Source organism: Aotus nancymaae, unplaced genomic scaffold, assembly GCF_030222135.1.
Source record: "Aotus nancymaae isolate 86718 unplaced genomic scaffold, 86718_ANA_hifiasm-v0.15.2.pri h1tg000040l, whole genome shotgun sequence".
Lineage (NCBI taxonomy): Eukaryota > Metazoa > Chordata > Mammalia > Primates > Aotidae > Aotus > Aotus nancymaae.
The window spans coordinates 119,345,036-119,368,350 of record NW_026988454.1 but is presented as its reverse complement, the minus strand read 5'-3'; the positions used below and the strand labels follow the sequence as shown (position 1 = coordinate 119,368,350).

General features: G+C 38.3%; 1 protein-coding gene and 1 non-coding gene across 5 annotated transcripts in view; both read left to right on the top strand.

The window, feature by feature from the left end:
• UBR2 (ubiquitin protein ligase E3 component n-recognin 2) overlaps nt 1-23,315 on the top strand; it is a 124,817-nt gene that overhangs the window by 84,728 nt on the left and 16,774 nt on the right. For 3 of the 4 annotated variants that reach the window (XM_064361041.1, XM_064361039.1, XM_064361040.1), the window contains exons 26-38: nt 1,573-1,675; nt 4,146-4,255; nt 4,364-4,444; nt 4,781-4,959; nt 5,423-5,622; nt 7,744-7,837; nt 8,805-8,966; nt 10,864-10,967; nt 11,625-11,703; nt 15,440-15,588; nt 16,002-16,057; nt 22,101-22,197; nt 22,447-22,514. In XM_064361041.1, the coding sequence (XP_064217111.1) occupies nt 1,573-1,675; nt 4,146-4,255; nt 4,364-4,444; nt 4,781-4,959; nt 5,423-5,622; nt 7,744-7,837; nt 8,805-8,966; nt 10,864-10,967; nt 11,625-11,703; nt 15,440-15,588; nt 16,002-16,057; nt 22,101-22,197; nt 22,447-22,514 (1,482 nt within the window). The remainder of the gene's footprint in view (nt 1-1,572; nt 1,676-4,145; nt 4,256-4,363; nt 4,445-4,780; nt 4,960-5,422; nt 5,623-7,743; nt 7,838-8,804; nt 8,967-10,863; nt 10,968-11,624; nt 11,704-15,439; nt 15,589-16,001; nt 16,058-22,100; nt 22,198-22,446; nt 22,515-23,315) is intronic. The other variant, XM_064361042.1, reaches the window with a different exon arrangement.
• On the top strand, nt 9,630-9,736 carry LOC135268497 (U6 spliceosomal RNA). Its single transcript, XR_010336812.1, has one exon. It is a non-coding gene; the product is annotated as a U6 spliceosomal RNA (small nuclear RNA).

The following is a 23,315-nucleotide window of genomic DNA, read 5'->3' as shown; positions in this document are numbered from 1 at the left end:
CAGAATTCAGATTCAAATTTTGGAGCCTTCCTCCACAGCTATCATTCTTTCTTTTTGTCTCGCTAGCTAAGATGTATGTATTCTCATAATGCCCTTAGATTTATCTGTAAGCATATTTAAAGTGTAAAAGCATGGAGCTGCGGTATACTAGCTCATTACCAGTACAACTGTACTAGCTGTCATGTACTGTCAGCATTATGTGAACAAAGATTTGTGGGAAATAATGGAGGAAAGAGGTGTGAACAGTATTTACCTTACATGTACATTTGCATCATGTCACCTAGTTCTTCCAAGTCTCTGACAACCACAGGCATCCCATGTGGAGAGAAAGATAGAGAGCCACCACACACACATCTCCTTGAAAAACTAGAATATAGGCTGGGCTCAATGGCCCACCCCTGTAATCCTAGCACTTCAGGAGGCCAAGGCAGATGTATCACTTGAAGTCAGGAGTTCAAGACCAGCCTGTACAACAGGGTGAAACCCTGTCTCTACTGAAAATACAAAAATTAGCTGAGCATCGCAGCACATGCCTGTAATCCCAGCTACTCAGGAGGCTCAGGCAGGAGAATCGCTTGAACCTCGGAGGCGGAGGTTGCAGTGAGCCGATATCGTGCCATGGGCAACATGGGGAGACTCCGTCTCAAAAAACAAAAGAACTGGCGCATGGGATAAAAGCAGTAAAAAAACAGATAGATTGATACACTCTCTTAGAAGTCTGCTAAGGAATCTTTTCTGAGATACACTGAAGAACTATGAAGTTTATAAATAATATGGCAGTAGAGATAAAAGTATTGTCTTTCTCAGATGATGAAGATTTAGTCCTTAGAGAAATTAAACTAGGTAGTGTCATAGGCTGGATAATTACATGCTAGATACTTTTAGCTTTATAATAATTTGACCACTGATTCTTGGAAGGTTTTTTTAAGTCTGTAGTATAGGTATAGAATAAAACTGAAAATTATCTATTATGTGAATTGCTGGTCACAGCTAGTGGTAATTTTGCTTACCCTAAGAATTTGCAATTGAAATTTCTTTCTCATTGAAGTAGAAAATTTTGTTTTCTTTGCCAATAATTCTTTACTAGAAAATGAACCTCAGTCTTTTCATTTAATAAAAATTGGTACTTCAAGGCCGGGCATGGTGGCTTATGCCTGTAATCCCTGCACTTTGGGAGGCTGAGGTAGGTGGATCACTTGAGGTCAGGCATTCCAGACCAGCCTGGTCAATATGATGAAATCCCATCTCTACTAAAAGTACAAAAATTAGCTGGGTGTGGTGGCACACACTCGTAGACCCAGCTACTCGGGAGGCTGAGGCATGAGAATCTCTTGAACCCAGGAGGCAGAGGTTGTAGTGAGCTGAGATGGTGCCACTGCCCTCCAGCCTGGTCAACAGGGCAAGACTCCGTCTCAAAAAAAAGAAAAAAAATTAGTACTTCAGACTGTTTTTAATTGCATTTAGTGTTTAATAGTTTATCTTTTTTAATAATTCTTTTTTGCTATTTCTTATAAAAATATGTGCTTGATTTTTTTAAATTATTGCTAAAAGTTACAAAACATTTTATTCAAGGTATTACATTTAATTGGAATGGCACTACAAGAAGAAAAACAACATTTAGAGAATGTCACGGAAGAGCATGTAGTAACATTTGCCTTCACTCAGAAGATATCAAGTATGTACATATGCTTTTTACTAAACTAACTCAAAATATAAGTGATTTTAAGAAATCACTTAATAACCTCTTATTTAATCATATAGATTCTAAAAGGATAATATTTAATCCAAATATATGAGGCTGTATGTATTCATCTGTGTAGTAAAGCTTCTGTATTAAACCCTGATATATTTTTATAAAAATACTTAGGGCTAAGTTCAAATTTAGAGTCAGCTGTGGTTGATGTAAGATTCTACAGTATTAAAAGAAAAATTATAGGGGATTAGATTGTCATTTCACATAAAGAAATGTGACTTTTTAACACAAGGCCAGGGATTTTTTCTAGCTTTTTATTTTAGAAATTTCAAACGTATAGACAAGTCGAAAGAATTGTGCAGTAAACATCCATATACCTACTACCTAGATTCAATAGTTTGCTATATTTGCTTTTATATTTACATACTTTCTTGAACCATTTGTTATAGACATAATATTTCACATCTCAAAGAAAAGCTTTTTATTTATTAATTTTCAGAATCAGCCATTGGTCTGTTAGTTCCCTGCAATTGTGGCAACTTTGAATGTTTTTTGTTCAGAGTTTTTAAAAATAGTATTCATGGATTTTTATTCAGTGTTTTATAGTCACTTATAATTATTCCTTTTGATGCTCAAATTATGCCCATTTTGGTCAGTGGGAGTTTGTTTAGTCAGCTTCTGTCTCCTTTTCACTCAGCCCCATTAGTGTTTGAATACCACCTCACTTTCTGGCCCGAAAGATGCCCAAGCTCATCTCGTACTTTCCCTGCTTCAGACCTGTAGTCAGCCATTCACTGAGGTGTTTTTAAATGAATTTATGGTGCTGTGATAGTTTATAAATGCTTTGATAGAAATGGATTATTTCTGTAACTGTGTTCAGTGCCATTTCTTCCTAAACGATAACTGTGAGAGTTACGTTGCCAGGGGACAGGGAGGAAGTAATTCTGTCTGCTGCTACATCTCTAATTTTCCTTTTTGCCCTCATCCAAGTAAATGAGAGAAAGAGGAGGAGCCACCTTTCCCCACTGAAGACTATTCTTGGTTGCCAGTTTTTACCTATTCTTTTTCTCTACTATATTGTTTCTGTGGATTAATACAGTGTTTTTTGCTTTCTTTGTTTCTCATGCATTTATTTTAGGATAACCACACAAAATATTCCCTAATTTCTTTTCTTTTTCTTTTTTTTTTCTTTTTTTTTTTTTTTTTTTTTGAGATAGAGTCTCTTTCTGTTGCCCAGGCTAGAGTGCAATGGCGCAATCTCGGCTCACTGCAACTTCTGCCTCCCGGGTTCAAGCGATTCTTATGCCTCAGCCTCTTGAGTAGCTGGGATTACAGGCACGAGCCAACATACCCGGCTGATTTTTGTTATTTTTCATAGAGACAGGGTTTCACCATGTTGGTCAGGCTGGTCTCGAACTCCTGACCTCATGATCCGCCCTCCTCGGCCTCCCAAAGTGTTGGAATTACAGGCGTGAACCACCACGCCCAGCTGATACTCCCTAATTTCATTCACTCATCACTATAACATATTAGGTTCTTTGCCAGGCGTGGTGGCAAAGGCTGGGAGGCTGAAGCAGGAGGATCACTTGAACCCAGGAGGTGGAGGTTGCAGTGAGCTGAGATCTCACCACTGCACTCCAGCCTGAGCGGCAGAGTGATACTCTGTCTCAAAAAAAAAAAAAAATACTAGGTTCTCTCTTACTTTCTCTTTCCTTTTTATTAAATAATCATCATTTTCCGTCAACATTATTCTTATTTGTCTTTAAACGTTTTACATAATTAAGATAAACAATTTATTTGCAAAGAAACTTCTCTTATCTAGAGTCACATCCCTAACGCACACCATGGAATTTTAAATTTAATAGAATATTAAAGATCACATAGTTCAATCTCTTCCCCTCTTAGGACAAAGGAACGTTTTTCCAGAATGGGCAGCACCAAAATCAAGAAAATCGATAATTGAACATTTCTGGCTGCAGAATAATAGAAAATATGGACTCGACTCTTTTATTCAAATAAACAGTGAATTCCTAGGGAAAGAAATTCATTTTATTCTGAATGTAGTTTTTATTAAAAGCAGTGGTCAGAGAAAATAGATATATTTGTACATATATACCTCTTCATGCTAATTTATTTTCTTAGACCTGTAAAATCTCAGGTACACCAATATTTTTGGCCGAATTTGTATGTAATTTTGCTAAAGGGATGTTAAAATAATCATTTGCTATAAAAAGTCACTTTTGAATGCTTAACTAATTTGAGTTGTTAGCAACTTGTAAAGGACAAATATGTCGCATTCTCAAGAAATATTGAAAATCTCTATTTCAGGAGAGCCATAATCAAATTATGGACAATAGGTATTATAAGCAACTGCATTTATGTTCCTGTGCATAGGAATAAGTACTATGAAGTGTTAGCTATTGTTATTGTGCCTTTTATTTTTCTGCCATAGAACCTGGTGAAGCGCCAAAAAACTCTCCTAGCATACTAGCTATGCTGGAAACACTACAAAATGCTCCCTACCTAGAAATCCACAAAGACATGATTCGGTGGATATTAAAGGTAAAATTTCCTACATTGACTGCTTTTTGTGAGAAATATTAAATATTTGTTATGTGTACATTGCAATAATGTTTCATACAGGATACTGATATTTTAATTTTTTTGTAGACTTTTAATGCTATTAAAAAGATGAGGGAGAGTTCACCTACCAGTCCCATGGCAGAGACAGAAGGAACCATAATGGAAGAGGTATAAAAAGTAAAGTGTGATAATACTAAAAAATTATAGCAAGTTCAGTGTGAACAAATTAAATGTATCTACAGTAACTTAGCAGTTGATGTTACTCTCACAACATTTAAATTCCAAGAAATGTGCCACTATTTATCTCTATTTGTTGTAGCTATTTTTTGTCTGCTTTTTTTCTTTAAAACTTGTTAGGTCAATTTGTCTTTTCTCTTGTTTAAATAAGTGAGATTACAGAATAGTTTTTAAATTGGTATTTACAATAAAGATATTTCTGCTTTGGAAAAAAAAAATAGTACATTTTAGCATCTCTTGAACTAATTGAATGGAGCATAATTTCAGAGTTCAAGAGACAAAGACAAAGCTGAGAGGAAGAGAAAAGCTGAGATCGCCAGATTGCGCAGAGAAAAGATCATGGCTCAGATGTCTGAAATGCAGCGGCATTTTATTGATGAAAACAAAGAACTCTTTCAGCAGACATTAGAACTGGATGCCTCAACCTCTGCTGTTCTTGATAATAGGTAAAAAAAAAAAAAAAAAAAAATTTAATCTCTTGACCAATTGTTCTCAACTAGGGGCAGCGTTGCTTTTTTTCCTTTTAAGTATACTTTTAATCCTAAAGTAATTTAGTAGAATTCATAGGTAAATTTTGTGACCTCCATTTAGAAGATTTAGTCTTAGAAATCTCCGGATATAGATATGGTAATTCCTGTGTACACCTAGTTGGTATTTTCTGCAGAAGACCTTGGACATTCATGAAAGAATGAGTACACTATACTCAGTTACCTAGAGTGTGTGGCATCTGTGTTGCATGTTAGATTACTGTGAGGATTAAAAGAGATGGTTTTGATACATACCAAAGACTTGACAATCCAAGTTATCAAAACCATGTGTTAAATATGTACATACCTGTAGTCTGCTATTTTATGATTCTATAGAAAGCTTTTAGGCTCCTTAATTATATTCATAACCTTTTTATTGCAGCCCTGTGGTTTCAGATATGACACTTACAGCACTGGGCCCCACACAAACTCAAGTTCCTGAACAAAGACAATTTGTTACATGTATATTGTGTCAAGAGGAACAAGAAGTTAAAGTGGAAAGCAGGGCGATGGTCTTGGCAGCATTTGTCCAGAGATCAACTGTATTATCAAAAAACAGAAGTAAATTCATTCAAGATCCAGGTAAGTCATAGCTAGATCCTCATCTTCCCTATTAATAACAATGGCCAGTTAATGTGGTTGATGATACGTTGAGATTTTTTTAAATCTGAGAATAACTCCATTCCAATGCAAGAAAAAATAAAAAATAAAATAAAAATAGAATAACTCCATAGACTTGGGTGGTATCTTTGGCAGGTAACTTAGGCAGGAATTCCCCACTTGGCAGATGTGGAACCGCTCCAGAAAGTTATACCTGAATCACATAGCTGATAAATAGCAGGGATTCAAAGAAAAGCTTTTCTTTGTGATATAACATTACATACTTTGGCCTTTAACAGTCTCCCATCCTTCAGTACAGTTATAAAGTACTGGTAGTTTGTTGACACATTGAAATAATAATTATTTCGTCTTATTGATAGAACCAGAGTAGAATCTCCTGAGAAAAGTGATGGAGAGTTAGCTATGTAAGAGGCAATCCTTGAGCCAAATTCTGACTTAGAATAGTGATACCACCAGATTGTGTATCTGTCTATCAAAGCAGGTTCTTGAGATACGGTTAACCGTGTCAAATAGTTGAGGGCTCTCTTTCAGCAACTGAGGGAGTAAAACAGGGAGATCCAGACTGCACATGATTGTGTCTACCACAGACACATTTATTTCTCTGCTTGGAGGTTGTGCTCTGTATGCATATGCTTCAGCAACACCTAGTAAACTTCTTGAGAGTAGGAACTGTGTCTTGAGAATTCCCAGAGCACTTCTTTAGCCAGTGCCTTTCACATTGCGGAGTGAAAGGAGGCTTGAGAGCCTACTTGTAGAATTGTCTTCTCTGTATTAGGAAAGTCTTCACACCCTGCTTATGAAAGATTAGTCTGCTTCATCTTTAAAATGATCATTTGGGCTGGGTGTGGTGGCTCACACCTGTAATCCCAGCACTTTGGGAGGTCGAGGCAAGTGGATCACCTAAGGTCAGAAGTTCGAGACCAGCCTGGCCAACATGGCAAAACCCTGTCTCTACTAAAAGTACAAAAAAAAAATTAGCCAAGTATGGTGGCGTACACCTGTAATAAAGGTGCACTTAAGAGTGTAGGCGCATTTGAGAGTCTGAGGCACAAGAATTGCTTGAACCCGGGAGACAGAGGTTGCAGTGAGCTGGGATCGCACCACTACCCTCCAGCCTGGGCAACAGAACAAGACCCTGTCTTTAAAAAAAAAACATTATTTGAACTACATGCTTTATAAATTTCATTCCAGGCCAAAGACAAAAGTTGCTTGTTTTATTTAATTTGTTACTTCCTGAAGAAAAAATATTAGCTGGCTATAAGTGGATTTTCTTAATGCTTTCACAATTTATGTCATAAAAGATTTTCTTAATGCTTTGATATTTGCACCGTTCTAGTGTTAAATTAAAACTATTAAAGCAAATTAGAAGTAATTCTTTCTAGAGTGTTAGGAAATTTCTAAGATTATACTAGTTTATATAAAGAATTCAAAAAATTCCAAAAGAAGCCAGACATCCATTCTGTTTTTCTTGACTTTTCATCCCCTTTGAATATAAAAATTAGCAGCAGGACAGAAGACTCTGAATTACTTCCCCCCCCCAACCCCCACATCTGATCTGGTATGTGCTTATATTTTTTGTTGTCACTTTGGCTCTGATACGATTATTCTTTGTATGAGTGTCGTTAGGCAGTCTGTCCTCTAGGGAGCGCTCCATTACTGCCAAAACATTTTTTATTAGAGATCATTGTAACCCAGCTGCCCTGAACATACATAAGGCAGCCCCATGAAGAGAGTATCTCTTTTACCTTGAGCTCAGGATATGATGGAAGGAATTGGAATATCTCAGTGCCCTGAAAGCGTGAAATGTTCAAAAGATTGGATATACTTAAATTCCTAGTTCAAATTTCAGTTTACAATTTGAGAATGTTTAATTATTCCTGTGGATTGTGAAAATTAGAGTCCTGCTTTCTAAATAATCCAAGGTCTTGCATAAATTATTGATATCGCAGATAAAAGGAATAAACTAGCATTTCATTTCAAATTTACAAGTCTTTATCAAAGATTTTACAATTTAAAGTTACACATTTGTTATAGGAAAAGTAAATTCTTTGCTTTTTGTTTTTGTTTTGTTTTGTAATGCAGAAAAATATGATCCATTATTCATGCACCCTGACTTGTCTTGTGGAACACACACTAGTAGCTGTGGGCACATTATGCATGCCCATTGTTGGCAAAGGTAATTTATACTCTTAATATTTGTCAAGAGAAGTTTATCTAAGGGCTCAACATTTTTAAAATAGAGGAAATTTTATTCTAGAAATGGGGAAAGAACTAAAATGTTGAACAAAAAAATTCCATATCATTGCTTAACAAATAACAAAAGTTACTTGCATTGTCATAGATGTAAAGTATGTCAGATATATTTCTAAATTTAGCTTTATATCCAAGTCTCTTCTTTATCTTCCAAAGAAGGAAGTGGATCTATCTATATCAGTCTGTGGATGAAGAAAAGAGTTTTTACAGTAGGATAAACACTAGAAGGGTAATATTGTCTTTCTTTGGGTCCAGGGTGGACAACTCTTGATTCCAAAGATGTTAGTACTTGCTTTGTTACTTCCCAAAATTGTAATGGCTTCCTGTGATAAGATGACATAGTCCTAAATTTATTCTACCTTGGGGTTTTCTATGCTTCTGCAAAACCAACAAATCAATAATACTATTACTCTAGAACTGTGTTCACCCAGTTATGAACTACCTCTAACAAATAGCCACCATGCGTGCCTGTAGTCCCAGCTACGTGGGAGGTTGAGACGGGAATCGCTTGAACATGAGAGGACAGAGAAAGATGCCATCTCAAAAATCAAACAAACAAAAGAGCCACCAGCCTTGGGGAAGTGGCAAGAGAACAATGGCACCAAGAAATATTTGTTGCTGCTTTGTGAATGCTTTTTTACATGGCATTCTTTTTTTTTATTTTCCTGTTTTAGAACTTTTAATCATTTTGATTTTTAAAATCACTCAAAAATCATGTTAAAAATAATTTAGTTTAAAATCATTCAAAAATCATGTTAAAAATAATGGTGTTAAAAGATTTTCATTTTTGAACTGTTTGTGGAAACAAATTATTTAAAATGTTGAAGCTTATGGCTGTCATTTATATAAATTACCATTGTTTTGATACCTCATGTTCTCTAATTGTAAAGGTATTTTGATTCCGTTCAAGCTAAAGAACAGCGAAGGCAACAGAGATTACGCTTACATACAAGCTATGATGTAGAAAACGGAGAATTCCTTTGCCCTCTTTGTGAATGCTTGAGTAATACTGTTATTCCTCTGCTGCTTCCTCCAAGAAATATTTTTAACAAGTAAGTTTTGGCTTATGACAACTTAGAGCAATAGTTTGCTTTGAAGATAATGAAATAATAAATCAGGGAGGAAAACCTAGTCTAGGCAATTGCATAGTGTTTTCCAGATACTTTTCAAATTTTAGTCATTTCTTCTAGCAGACTTGCAGAATATGATTCTAGTTTTTAGAGAGGAACAGGCCAAAAATTAACAGTTTCTAAGCTATAAAATTCCTGTGTATTCATGAAAACCAAGTATCTGGTTTATTTCTAGGGACCCTACTTTGAATATCTCCCATACACTTTTCAAGAGATGCTCAGTAACTGGTAGGGGGAGATGGAACAGCTCAAACTGACTTTATAGGACAGTCTAAAATTGGAATAAAACTCTTTGCAATTTGCTGGCCATTCATACTTCTAAGAACCAGGCAAAAAGTGAAAATCTTCTGGTATATTTTAAATGGAAAATCTCAGCTGGCCCAGGAGTTCAAGACCAGCCTGAGCAACATAGTCTCTACAAAAAGTAAAAAGTTAGCTGGATGTAGTGGCATATGCCTATAGTCCCAGCTACTTGGGAGACTCAGATGGGAGGCTCACTTGGGTCAAGGCTGCAGTGAGCTTTGATTATGCCATTGCACTTCAGCCTCAGTAACAGAGCAAGACCCTATCTCAAAAATAAAATAAGTGCTTGCTTCAGCAGCACATGTACTAAAATTGGAATGACACAGAGAAGATCAGCATGGCTCTTTCACAAGGATGACACGCAAATTCGCAAAGTGTTCCATATTTTTAGCTCTTTTAGAATTTGTCTAGCAAACTAAAAAAAGAAAATGGAAAATTTCTTTAACTTCATAATTTTTTGGATGCTTTTAGTTAGGAGTATGGGACACAGTCATTTCAAATATGGATTTGATAATGTCTGCTATGCAAATCTGAATTTCATTTCTCAATGTAGAATTATGCTATTTACCTTGCATGCACAAATATTAAGTTATGTGAATATAAATAATCCATTTCTGTGTTGTTACTTGGATTCAATTCAAAACAAAGTCAGTTTTTTCTTGTCAGTTTTAGGAGTTAAAAATTGTGGTGTCTTAGTCTATGCTACCACAAAATGTTCTTAAAATATTAGTAGATTTGAGTGTAAGCTCATGCTTTTTAATTATAAAAGAATATCATGGTACTGACTTACCTGCATTTAAACTGATAAATTAATTATTGTTAGATTGAGATTAACTGTGTATAGGAAGAAATCACCCTTGTTGGATTTCACCTGCCACTTTATTGGTCCACTTTTTGATTTTTGCCCATGAGATTCTATTATGGTTTAGTCATGTTTGAATACAGTCATAAAAAGAACACAGGCTCTGGAATCTGACAGAGCCAAGTTTGAATGCTAGCTTTGTCCCTTATTTGGCCTTAGTCAAGTTACATAGCTCTAAACCTCAGGTTCCTCATCTGTAAAATGGGGACAATAATACAACCTATACAAATAATACAGGAATACAACCTGTGCAAATAATAATACAACCTAAAACAAAATGTAGGGATATTTTGAGGATTAAATCTAATACCATAGGATAGTTGCACTAAAATGATTTACTAACTGCCTGTAACATAATAAGCACATGGTAGATATTAATAGTGATGGTGATTGTGATACTTAAGAAATTTTAGCAAATTCCAGTACTGAAGAGTGAGATTTTTAATACAGTGTTATTACCATCATATTGACAAATAATATATTCATTTCCATTGGCCAATACCCTGATTTTTTTTAAGGCAACAAATTTTCCCTTATCCTTTTTGTTTTTAATATTTGGAGTGTGTCTAAAATATGCCTATGATCATTTAAGGAGTCTTTTGTATCTTAAGGAACAATAATAAAACACTAAATACTCTCTATAATCTTTTCTAGCAGGTTAAATTTTTCAGACCAACCAAATCTGACTCAGTGGATTAGAACAATATCTCAGCAAATAAAAGCATTACAGTTTCTTAGGAAAGAAGAAAGTACTCCTAGTAAGTTCTGGTAACCTGTTTTCATTTTTCCCTAAAGTTCGAGGTCATCAGAAAATGTTTTTCCAGAAGAAATTGTTTAAAAGTAAAACCTCCCATTTAAAATTTTGACTCATTCTAATTTTCCTTGTCTTAATAAACGAAATTTGACTTCACTGCATTACTCCTTATTCCTTAAACACACAAGTTCATGTGAAGTTATAATAAACACTTCTCACTTATTCCCCCATTTTATTGAAGAGCTTCTGGAGGTGGGGGAGATGTAACTGAGCATTGCAGAGCTAGCTTGTTCTCGGTGGGCTAACTCACCTTACTGTTGGCATTCCCAAAGGCTTCTCAAGTTTCATAGACCATGCACTGCACTTATGACCTTGTGGGAATGTAATATGAACAGGATTTATATCACTGGTTTTCATAGAAACAGAATAGCTACTCATGTTTTTGTTTTAGTGGCTGCACTATGAGGAAAAGCATAGATAACTGAAGAAAGGGCCTTGGTCAACTAGAGCAATAGTGTTTTCATGTTTCATATGGTCGTTATGCCAGTTTTTATTAGAGAATTTTTTCCTATTGTTTTTAATTTCTTTAACCTATATGACCATACTTTATAGGAATATTGTCATCTATTGAATAATGGTACAAAAATGCCTGTTTCTATAGATAATGCCTCTTCAAAGAATTCAGAAAATATGGATGAATTACAGCTCCCTGAAGGGTTCAGGCCTGATTTTCATCCTAAGTGAGTGTATTATTTTATTTCTTTTAAATCTGACCCATTTGAAATAAATGATTAAGTCAGCAGTTAGGAGGAATATGATTTGGCAAGCAAGGGAGCAGAATGTTATAGGATACTGATCTTTAGTTCTAACGTTTAAGCAGAGGCTGAGACAGGAGGATAGTGTGAGCCAGGAGGTGGGGGCTGCAGTGAGCCTTCATTGTGCCACTGCACTCCAGTCTGGGTGACAGAGTGTGACCCTGTCTTAAAAACAACAGCAAAAAATGTTTAAGCATTACGTGATGGTATTTATTGCTGTTCATTGAAAAAAATCTAAGGGCCACTGTGGCACGTTTAACTCTCACCTCTTTCTCCCAGTCGGCATTGCTGACCCCCCACCACACCCCTTTCTTTACCTGGCTCTCCTTGACAACATCCAATCAGCACCACAGCTTATTAACTGTGCAACTTTGGACAAATTGCTTGACCTCTCTGTACCTCAATTCCCTCATCTGTTAAGTGAGGATAATTCATAGGTGTTATTAGAATAAAGTGATATAATGTACGTAAAGCTACCTGGAAGCTGTGCCTGGCATGTACTAAGTAATTCAATAAATACAGACCTATAAGACTTGAATAGAAAAAGCATCAGGCCGGGTGTGGTGGCTCATGCTTATAATCTCAGCACTTTGGGAGGCCAAGGCAGGCAGATCACTTGAGGTCAGGAATTCAAGACCAGCCTAGCCAACACGGTGAAACCCTTTCTCTATTAAAAATACAAAAATTAGCTGGGCGTGGTGGTGCACACTTGTAATCTCAGCTACTTGGGTGGCTGAGGCAGGAGAATCAGTTGAACTTGGAAGGCGGGGATTGCAATGAGCCAAGGTCACACCAATCAATGCATTCCAGTCTGGGCGACAGACAGAGATTCCATCTCGAAAAAAAAAGAAAAGAAAGAAAAAACTTCAATCTTCTGTCTGCCCAGTCCCCTAGTCCTGTTATTGTGTTTGTCACTTCTAGTGTTTACTTCCATATTTCTAATTGGACGGTATTTTCACTGTTGACTGGTAAATTATTTCAGTTTTTGGTAAAATCTAGTTGTCAATTTTTATATTAACTGTGTTTCTGCTAATATAAGGTGCATATTAGAATTATATTTCCTTTCTTGTATAGTTTTGTCTTTCTTATAATTAAAAATTACCTTGGCTTTTTCATGTACTTGTTTTCCGTATATGTATTTTTTTTTCTGAATGGTGCAGTAGATCTCTCTAGTGCCTAACAACTTTTTCTTTTTTCTCTCTCTCTTTTTGAGACAGAGTGTCGCTCTGTCGCCCAGGCTGGAGTGCAGTGGCGTGATCTCAGCTCACTGCAACCTCCCCTCCCAGGTTCAAACAGTTCTCCTGCCTCAGCCTCCCAAGTAGCTGGGACTACAGGCATGCACTATCACGCCCAACTAATTTTTGTATTTTTAGTTGAGATGGGGTTTCTCCATTGTTGCCCAGTCTGGTCTCGAACTCCTGACCTCAGGTGATCCACCCATCTCCGCCTCCCAAAGTGCTGGGATTACAGGAGTGAGCCACCGTACCTGGCCTCCTGACAGCTTTTCTAAGTGCTCAGACATGTCAGATGATCCCTCCTTCCCCACACAGCCTCTGTTCTCTTGCAGTTAAGATGGGGGACAGCTGTCACTTCCCTTGGCCCTGCTCCTCTTATTTTCTGGATTGAGTGTCTTCCTCTTTCTTAAATACTTGCTCTTTTTGCAGATTCCTAAGAAAAGATACCTGGAAGGTATATTTTCATGTTAGAAAATATGTTCATTTTATTCATGTGTTCAGTTGATAGTCTGGGTATAGTATTATAGGTTAGAAGTAACTTTTCATCTAGATTTTGAAGCTATTATTTTACTAAATTCTATATCCATTGAGAAATTAATACCATTCTAATTCCTGTTCCTTTGTAACTATTTTTGTTTTTTGTTTTTGTTTTTTGAGATGGAGTCTCGCTCTGTCACCCAGGCTGGAGTGCAGTGGCAAGATCTTGGCTCACTGCAAACTCCGCCTCCCCAGGTTCAAGCTATTCTCCTGCCTCAGTCTCTTGAGTAGCTGGGACTACATGTGTGGGCCACCATGCGTGACTAATTTTTTGTGGTTTTAATAGAGACGGGGTTTCACCGTGTTAGCCAGGATGGTCTCAATCTCCTAACCTCGTGATCCGCCCACCTCCACCTCCCAAAGTGCTGGGATTACAGGTGTGAACAACCTCGCCCAACTCTGTTTTTGTTTTTTTGAGACAGGTTCTCACTCTGTCACCCAGGATAGAGTGCAGTTGTGCAATCTCGGTTCACTGCAACCTCTGTGTCCAGGGTTCAAGCAATTATCCTGTCTCACCCTCCCGAGTAGCTGGGATTATAGGCGTGAGCCACCACACCAAGCCACTTTTTTAAAATTTTTTTAGATATGAGTTCTGTCTACATTGTCCAGGCTGGCCTTGAACTCCTGGGCTCAAGCAATCCTCCTGTCTCAGCCTCCTGAGTAGTTGGAATTACAGGCGTGAGCCACCATGCCTGGTTCCTTTGTACCTCTATTCTTTTTTTTTTTCCTTCTTTTTTTTTGAAACAGAGTCTTGTTCGCATCACCTAGGATGAAGTGACAAGATCGTGCAATGGCACGATTTCGGTTCACTGCAACCTCCACCACCCAGTTTCAAGGGATTCTCGTACCTCAGCCTCCCAAGTAGGTGGGACTACAGGCATGTGCCACCATGCCCCACTAATTTTTTGTATTTTTAGAAGAGACAGGGTTTCACCGTGTTTGCCAGGCTATTCTCGAACTCCTGACCTCAAATGATCCACCCACCTTGGCCTCCCAAAGTGCTAGGTTTACATGCATGAGCCGCTGCACCCGGGCTAATAACTCTGTTACTTCTGAAAACTATTAAAATATTTCTCTTTATCGCTTTAGTGTTCTGAAATTTTCTGTGATATTTCTTGGTATATGAATCTTTTTTTATTCATTTTGCTAGGCTTTCAATAAACCTATTGAATCTGAACATTCATATCCTTCATTTCTGAGAATTTTTTATGTTGTTTCTTAAATAATTTTCTCCTGGATTTTGTTCTTTGAGGTAGTTCTATTAGCTCACTGTTGCACCTATTGAACTGATACCCTAATTAGCTTGTAAGTGTTTTACTTTCTACATAGTCTGTTTTTCCTGAGTTCTGTTTCTCTGCGTCTTTGTTTTGGTTTATCTCTTTGATGCTTTCCTTAAATGTTTATTGGTCCTTGGATAACTTAAGACAATGAGCATAAGGATACCTGGTGGACAGATTGGAGCTTGCTGACTTGTAAGCCTCACAGTAAAGGTGATCAGGACACCTCCAGTCTTTTACTTGGTGACCCCCAAATGTGTAAAAACAACTTTCCCTGGAGGATTGTTCACTGGAAAAACTAATCTCTGTGGCAGGGGGTATACACTGCTGATGTTCTCAGGATGGGAAACAGGGTCAAGGATCTCACTGTTTAGTCTGTAGACCTTTGCCCAGCACCCTATTTTCAGCCTGTGCCTCACCCCTGCTACATCAAAGAGCCTAAGTCCTCTTGGGCAGGGGCAGTTTGCATATCTCTAATTACTTTGCATACAGTTACCTCTGGATACATGTTAAGTGGTTAATTTCAATATAGCAAAGAGCTGTGAAGAAACTGAACCATTTGATTGATATGTGCGCATTATTCTGAGCTAATTTTACACATTTTTACTTCAGGAACCCTTATTCGGAGAGCATAAAAGAAATGCTAACGACGTTTGGAACTGCTACATACAAGGTGGGACTAAAGGTTCATCCCAATGAGGAGGATCCTCGTGTTCCCATAATGTGTTGGGGTAGCTGTGCATACACCATCCAAAGCATAGGTAAGAGATTTACAGCTGTTCCTCTGTAAGTCACAAGCAGTCATTGATATGAATTGTGTGTAGAATCATGTTTTTAAATGAAATGTTTAAAGTGGGCAACAATATGAAGAAATAATAAAAAGACTGAGAAGCAAGAAATGTAGTGTACTGACAAAATACTAGATTGATAGTTCATAAATTAACCACAGCAACAGAGAACTCTTGGTGGTGGTTATAGCTTCTTGTCAGTTGAAGAAATGTACTGTTCCTTTTAACTCTGTAACCAAACTTAATTCTTGTGAAATGACTGAAGATTCTGAAACCTGACAATATTGTACTGCCTGCAGAATTGGGTTTTTTTTAACCTTTTAAAAAAATTCTATTAAAATGTACATAACATAAAATTTACCATTTTAACCATCTTTAATTCGTAGAAAGAATTCTGAGTGATGAAGATAAACCATTGTTTGGTCCTTTACCTTGCAGACTGGTAAGTTCTCAGTTTATTCAATTCTCGAAAGGGTGGAATGGAAGTTAGGTGGTTCTGCTTCTTTTAATCTCATGGACCTGCAGTAGTTACTTACTGCATTCACTTCTCTCATAGTAAAAACCCATGTTCTGTAAGGCTATTAAAGAAGTAACATTTGTGGTTTAGTTTTTCTTTTAAGTAAACTTCATGACGCCAGGTGCAGTGGCTCATACTTGTAATCCCAGTACTGGGGAGGCCAAGGCAGGTCACGAGATTAAGAGATCAGACCATCCTGACCAACATGGTGAAACCCTGTCTCTACTAAAAATACAAAAATTAGCTGGGCATAGTGGCGCGCCTATAGTCCTAGCTACTCGGGAGACTGAGGCAGGAGAATCGCATGAACCCGAGAGGCGGAGGTTGCAGTGAGCCGAGATCGCACCACTGCACTCCAGCCTGGCAACAGAGCAAGACTCCGTCTCAAAAAAAAATTTTTTTAATTAATAAAATAAATAAATTTCAGGAAATAACTATACCTCTCTTTTCATTCAGAGCTCTTGGTGAAGTACTTGAAAATATGGAAAACTAAAACTAGAGTGCTTAGTCTTGAGTTTTTAACACTATAAATGGAAGTATAAAACAACACACATTTAACCATCTTTTAAAAGCAACATGTATAAATAAGTGCAAATTAATGTCAAACTGAGCACATTTAATGCCGAGGAAAACGAAGGAGTATACAGTCAAAGCTTGCTTGTTTTCACTTTGTAGCTAGTATCTGCTAATGTCATAAACTTCCTGCTATTTAAGCTTTCAATCATAAAAGTGCTTTTCAGGCCAGTCATAGTGGCTCACACCTATAAATCCTAACACTTTGGGAGGTCAAGGAAGAAAGATGGCTTGAGCCCAGGAGTTCAAGACCATCTTGGGCAACATAATGAGACTCCATCTCTACAAAAAAAATTTTTTTTAATTAGCCAGGTATGGTGGCATGCATCTGTAGTCCCAGGCACTCAGGAGGCTGAGGTGGGAGGCTCACTTGAGCCCAGGAAGTTGAGGCTACAGTGAGCTATGATCACATCACTGTACTCCAGCCTGGGTGACAGAGTGAGACCCTGTCTCAAAAAAAACAAAAGTGCCTTTGAGAGCAAAATCATCTCATTTTATTTATGTAGAATCACCTGGAAGATTTTGGGGGATTGTTTGTTTTGTTTTTCCTCAAACAGAAGTTGTGGGGGGGGGAGAGAGAGAGAGAGAGAGAGTGCGTGTGTGTGTGTGTGTGTGTGTATGTGTGTGTGTTTAATGTCAGGCCCTGACACAGATCAATTAAATCAGTTTTTGAAGATGGACACTAATATTTTTTAAAAGCTTCTTAGGAGTTAGGATTGAGAACCAGTGATATAAGGACCTAACCAAGAAACAAAAACCAGTATAGAAAATAGAGTTACATGGGACAACTTATCAACTAGTTTGCTGGCTTTTGTCATTGCACACACCTAGTCTCTGGACCCTTATTTATTTTTAAAGTATCTCAAGGCCTTTTTATTCTTTTAGGACTATAGCTTCAGTATCAGATGTTCTCAGCTGGAAGTTCTGCATTAAAATTCTCTGGAGTTTGGAAAAAATATAGGTATCTGGGCACCTGTGGACTTACTGAACTAGAATATCTGGGGTACGGCCTGATTGCATTTTTTTTTTTTTTTTCTTTTTTGAAGGAGTCTCTATTGCCCAGGCTGAAGTGCAGTGGCGCAATCTCAGCTCACTGCTCACTGCAACCTCTGCCTCCTGGTTCAAAAGATTCTTCTGGGCCGGGCGCGGTGGCTCAAGCCTGTAATCCCAGCACTTTGGGAGGCCGAGGCGGGTGGATCACGAGGTCGAGAGATCGAGACCATCCTGGTCAACATTGTGAAACCCCGTCTCTATTAATACAAAAAAATTAGCTGGGCACGGTGGCGCGTGCCTGTAATCCCAGCTACTCAGGAGGCTGAGGCAGGAGAATTGCCTGAACCCAGGAGGCGGAGGTTGCGGTGAGCCGAGATCGCGCCATTGCACTCCAGCCTGGGTAACAAGAGCGAGACTCCGTCTCAAAAAAAAAAAAAAAAAAAAAAAAAAGATTCTTCTGCCTCAGCCTCCCAAGTAGCTGGATTACAGGCACGCACCACCATGCCCAGCTAATTTTTGTATTTTTAGTAGAGATGGGATGTCACCATGTTGGCCAGGCTGGTCTCAAACTCCTGACCTCAGGTGATCCACCTGCCTCAGCCTCCCAAAGTGCTGGGATTACAGGTGTGAGCCACTGCACCCAGCCCTGAGTTGCATCTTTATAGTAAATCAGCAGAATGGCAATTCATATCAGTCTTGACTATGATATGATCTATGATCAATGTTGACAATGATGTTTTTTGCCACACTAAGAGTTAGTATGTCTATTATTGAAAAGACAGGTATATAGGATAGAATTTTATCTAGTTTTCAAGGCAATTTTATATATTTCGTGATTGTATATACTTCAGACTACTTCGGGATACTCTTGCTGCTACTGCATCTACTTTTTTCTATTAATATGGTTTTGTGTTAATCATTTTACATTGATTAACTTTCTTTGGATGTTTTTTTCACTTATTAACTTTCACATGTTAAACTAATCTTACATTCTTGAAATAATTTCAACTTGTTTATGTATATTATCCATTTTTATATGTCACCATATTTGATTTGTGATGTGTTATTTTTAATTTCTCATTTTTTTTAGAGACAGGGTCTACTATGTTGCCCAGGCTGGTCTCAAACTTCTAGGCTCAAGGGATCCTCCCACTTAAACCTTCCAAAGTGTTGGAATTACAGGCATGAGCTACTCCACACAGCCGTGTGATGTTTTGTCTAAGATTTTATACCTATGCATATAAGAGAGATTGGCCTGTTTTTTTTCTTGTAAGATTTTGGCATCAAAGTTATGCTGGCCTTATAAAATGCAGTCTAGGCAGGGCACAACAGCTCACACCTGTAACCCCAGCACTTTGGGAGGCCAAGGTGGGCAGATCACCTGAGGTCAGGAGTTCGAGACCAGTCTGGCCAACATGGTGAAACCCCATCTCTACTAAAAATACAAAAATTAGCCAGGTATGGTGGTGAGCACCTGTAATCCTAGCTACTTGGGAGACTGAGGCAGGAGAATCGCTTGAACCAAGGAGGCGGAGGTTGCAGTGAACTGAGATTGCAGGATTATACTCCAGCCTGCATAACAAGAGCGAAACTCTGTCTCAGAAAAAAAAAAAATTAAATAATAAAATGCAGTCTGTTCTTTAAATTTTTTTTTTTTTTTTTTTTTTTTTTTTTTTTTTTTTGAGACGGAGTTTCGCTCTTGATACCCAGGCTGGAGCGCAATGGCGCGATCTCGGCTCACCGCAATCTCCGCCTCCTGGGTTCAGGCAATTCTCCTGCCTCAGCCTCCTGAGTAGCTGGGATTACAGGCACGCACCACCGTGCCCAGCTAATTTTTTGTATTAGTAGAGACGGGGTTTCACCGTGTTGACCAGGATGGTCTCGATCCCTTGACCTCGTGATCCACCCGCCTCGGCCTCCCAAAGTGCTGGGATTACAGGCTTGAGCCACCGCGCCCGGCCTCTTTAAATTTTTTAATTTAATTTTTTAAAGTTTATAACTATTAGGGTGAACAACTTCTGTTTTCCTGACTCCACTGTTAAAACTTATGAATAACTCCATTCACTCCTGTATCAGAAGATAAGGGATCCCATTACCCTTCCTTCTATGTGGTTTGGAAGAATGCCTATCTGTGGAATCCATCTCTTCCCCATCAGTGTCCTCTCTTCTTTTTCTCCATGCACTTCCTCTGTGGACGAGTGTGCTTAGTTATCCTCTTATTCTTGCTCTCAGTGTTGCCTTCCTTCAGTCTGGCACTCTAGCTCTTTGCTTCCTTTCTTTGGCCAAGTTATGTTAAAGCATGTTTTATTCTATTTTACAGATAATCTATGTGGTGAAAAATGTTTAAATACAGATTTTAAAAAAGAAGAAGCAGTTTTTAATTTCATTTCATATTTCATATTCTTAGAGAGAGAGAGAGAAAGAGTGTGTGTGTGTGTGTGTGTGTGTAATTTTATACACACCAACAGTTTTTTTTTTTTTTTTTTCTTTTTGGAGACAGAGTCTCACTCTGTCACCTAGGCTGGAGAGCAGTGGCGCAATCTCAGTTCAGTGCAACCTTTGCCTCCTGGGTTCAAGCGATTCTCCTGCCTCAGTCTCTCGAGTAGCTGGGATTACAGGTTCACGCCACCACACCTGGCTATTTTGTGTTTTTAGTAGAGACAGAGTTTCACCATCTTGGCCAAGCTGGTCTTGAACTCCTGACCTCAGGTGATCTACCCACCTCGACCTCCCAAAGTGCTGGGATTACAGGTGTGAGCCACTGCACCCAGCCTGGATACATTATTTAGCCTGGGCATTCACATTCAGTTGGTCAGCAAAGTCTGTCAAATTCTTTCCATTCCTTCTACTCATTTGGTTCAGCCCCATTATCATTTCTTGACTAGATTATTGTAACAGTTTTTACCAAGAATCTCACCCTTCTCTAATACATTATCAGAGGCTTCCTCCAAAAACAACCCTAATCATATTCTTCATACTTCTACAAACTTCTTAACCTATTTCTCCATTATCACCTCCTCCCAGTTCCCGCCCCTGTGGTCCAGACTTGTAGAATCACTGCGAATTCCTCAATGCTAGTTCCCAAGCCTTGCATATTCCATTTCCTCTGTCTAGAATGCCCTAAGCAGACTGCTACTCTAAGATGCTGTTCAAGCTTTCCTTTCCCCGAGAAAGCCCTTGGAGCATGTACTGTGAGTTAGAGTTCTCTCATCTGTGATGCCTGCCTCCTTCCCCACTTTCTTCCTTTCCCACCCCCAGGGCTTTAAGCGCTTTGAGAGCAGGAGGAGGGAGAATGAGTTTTATTTGAAGATCTTCAGAACCAAGACCTAGTGTATATAGTAGGACCTCAATATTTATTGAACCACACAACATTACAGAAAATTTGGAAAATGAAAAAATAAGCAGAAAGAAAAAGTCATCAACTTATCACATATTCATCTTTTTCTATTAGCATATTCATGCTTGATTACAATTGGTACTCACATGTAGCTTTGTTTCTACCTTATTCTTTAAATCAAGAGTTTTCTTATTACTACTTTTTAGTCCTCATAACAGTTTTTAATAGCTGCAGGCACCCTCATTTGTGCCCCCATTTTATTGGATATGTCCAAATATCTCTTTAGAATACTCCAAATATTGGGGAAACTACATTTAGAGAATCTCTTTAGGATACTCTACATTTTAAAGACGAGTATCCACATTTTAGAATATCTCTGTAGGATAAACATAAAAAATATATGTTTTAGAGTATCTCTTTGGGATAAAAATAAAGAAATACTGCATCCGCATCTTGGCTTGTTTATTTGTTTTTTGAGATGGAGTTTTGCTCTGTTGCCCAGGCTGGAGTACAGTAGCGCGATCTTAGCTCACTGCAGCCTCCACCTCCGAGGTTCAAGCAATTCTCCTGCCTCAGCCTCTCGAGTAGCTGGGACTGCAGGCGTGCACCACCACGCCCGGCTAATTTTCTATTTTTAGTAGAGACGGGATTTCTCCATGTTGGCCAGCCTGGTCTCGAACTCCTGACCTCAGGTGATCTGCCCATCTCGGCCTCCCAAAGTGCTGGGATTACAGGCGTGAGCCACCACTCCCGGCCTGCATCTTCATCTTGAGAGTGTCCCTTGCTTTCTATCTGATGCATATATTCTGTATACTTTTCTTTTCTAGAGAAAGCCAGCAACATGGTGTCAAAGAGATAGGTTTCATTTATTCAACATACACTTAGATGTTTCCCATTTCATTTATCCTGTGTTAGAGACATGTCATTGAGATGTCATAGATTTAGTTCCATACCATCTAGAGCACTTTCATTGTGCTTCCAGCTGTGCTCTGAACTAGCATTCCTGAAAGACAACTGCTTTATATGTTGGTTTTTTTGTTAATTGTCTTGGTTTCTTTAATTCAGGATGACTGTCTTAGGTCACTGACGAGATTTGCAGCAGCACACTGGACAGTGGCATCGCTTTCAGTGGTGCAAGGACATTTTTGTAAACTTTTTGCATGTGAGTATTAATACATTTATAATGCATGTTATGGTCATTTCTCATCTTCTGAAATTTTGTTTTTAATGGTTCAGCTTCTCTCAATAATGAATTAAATATTTAGTAGTACTGGTTTTCTTACATGTAAGTAAGCTCTAGCTTATAAATTCTTACATATCTTGCAAGAAGATAAATTTAAAGAAGATTATATGCGTTTTAACATATGTTGTCATATGAAATATGCTAATGTACTTTTCTTTAAATCTCTAGCATTGGTGCCTAATGATGGCCATGAAGACCTTCCATGCATATTAGATATTGACATGTTTCATTTATTGGTGGGTATTTTGCAGTTTGTTTGAACTTCTCTGTCATATTATGTAACTTTACCTTAGGTTTGGTGAGCAGTGTAGTGGCAGACAGGAAGGAGTTATCCTATGATTTCCTTACCCCTTCTGAGTATCATTCTTTTATGAGAAACCTCAAAAAGAAAATATTTAGGAGCCTCGTCGAGAGACTTGACCTGGCTGTCAAGACATCCTCTGTCTTTTATTTTGCTTTGTGACTGAGGTCAATGTTTTAACTTCTCTGTGCTTTTTAACCTGTAAAGAGATAAAAACACCAGCAACAGGCCGGGTGCAGTGACTCACGCCTGTAATCCAAACACTTTGCAAGGCCAAGGTGGATGGATTACTTGAGGTCAGGAGTTTGAGACCAGCCTGGCCAACATGGCAAAACCCCATCTCTACTAAAAATACAAAAAATTAGCTGGATGTGGTGGTGCACACCTGTAATCCCAGCTACTCAGCAGACTGAGTCAGGAGAATTGCTTCAATCTGGGAGGCGGAGGTTGCAGTGAGCAGAGATTGTACAACTGCACTCCAGCCTGGACAACAGAGCAAGACTCTGTCTCAAAAAAAAAAAAAACCCAGAAACCCTGCTGCTGGCCCATACAGTGCTTTTGTACATTTTGTTGAAAATCTGGCAGATACAGCCCTGTGGTCACACTACTTAGCAGCAGACACCCCCTTATAATTCAGGGAAAGATACATCTTCTGAGCAGGTACATACTGGTGCTAAGACACACAGCTATCCAAATAGTGGGTGACCAAATTTCAGCCCCACCTCAACTGGGTTCC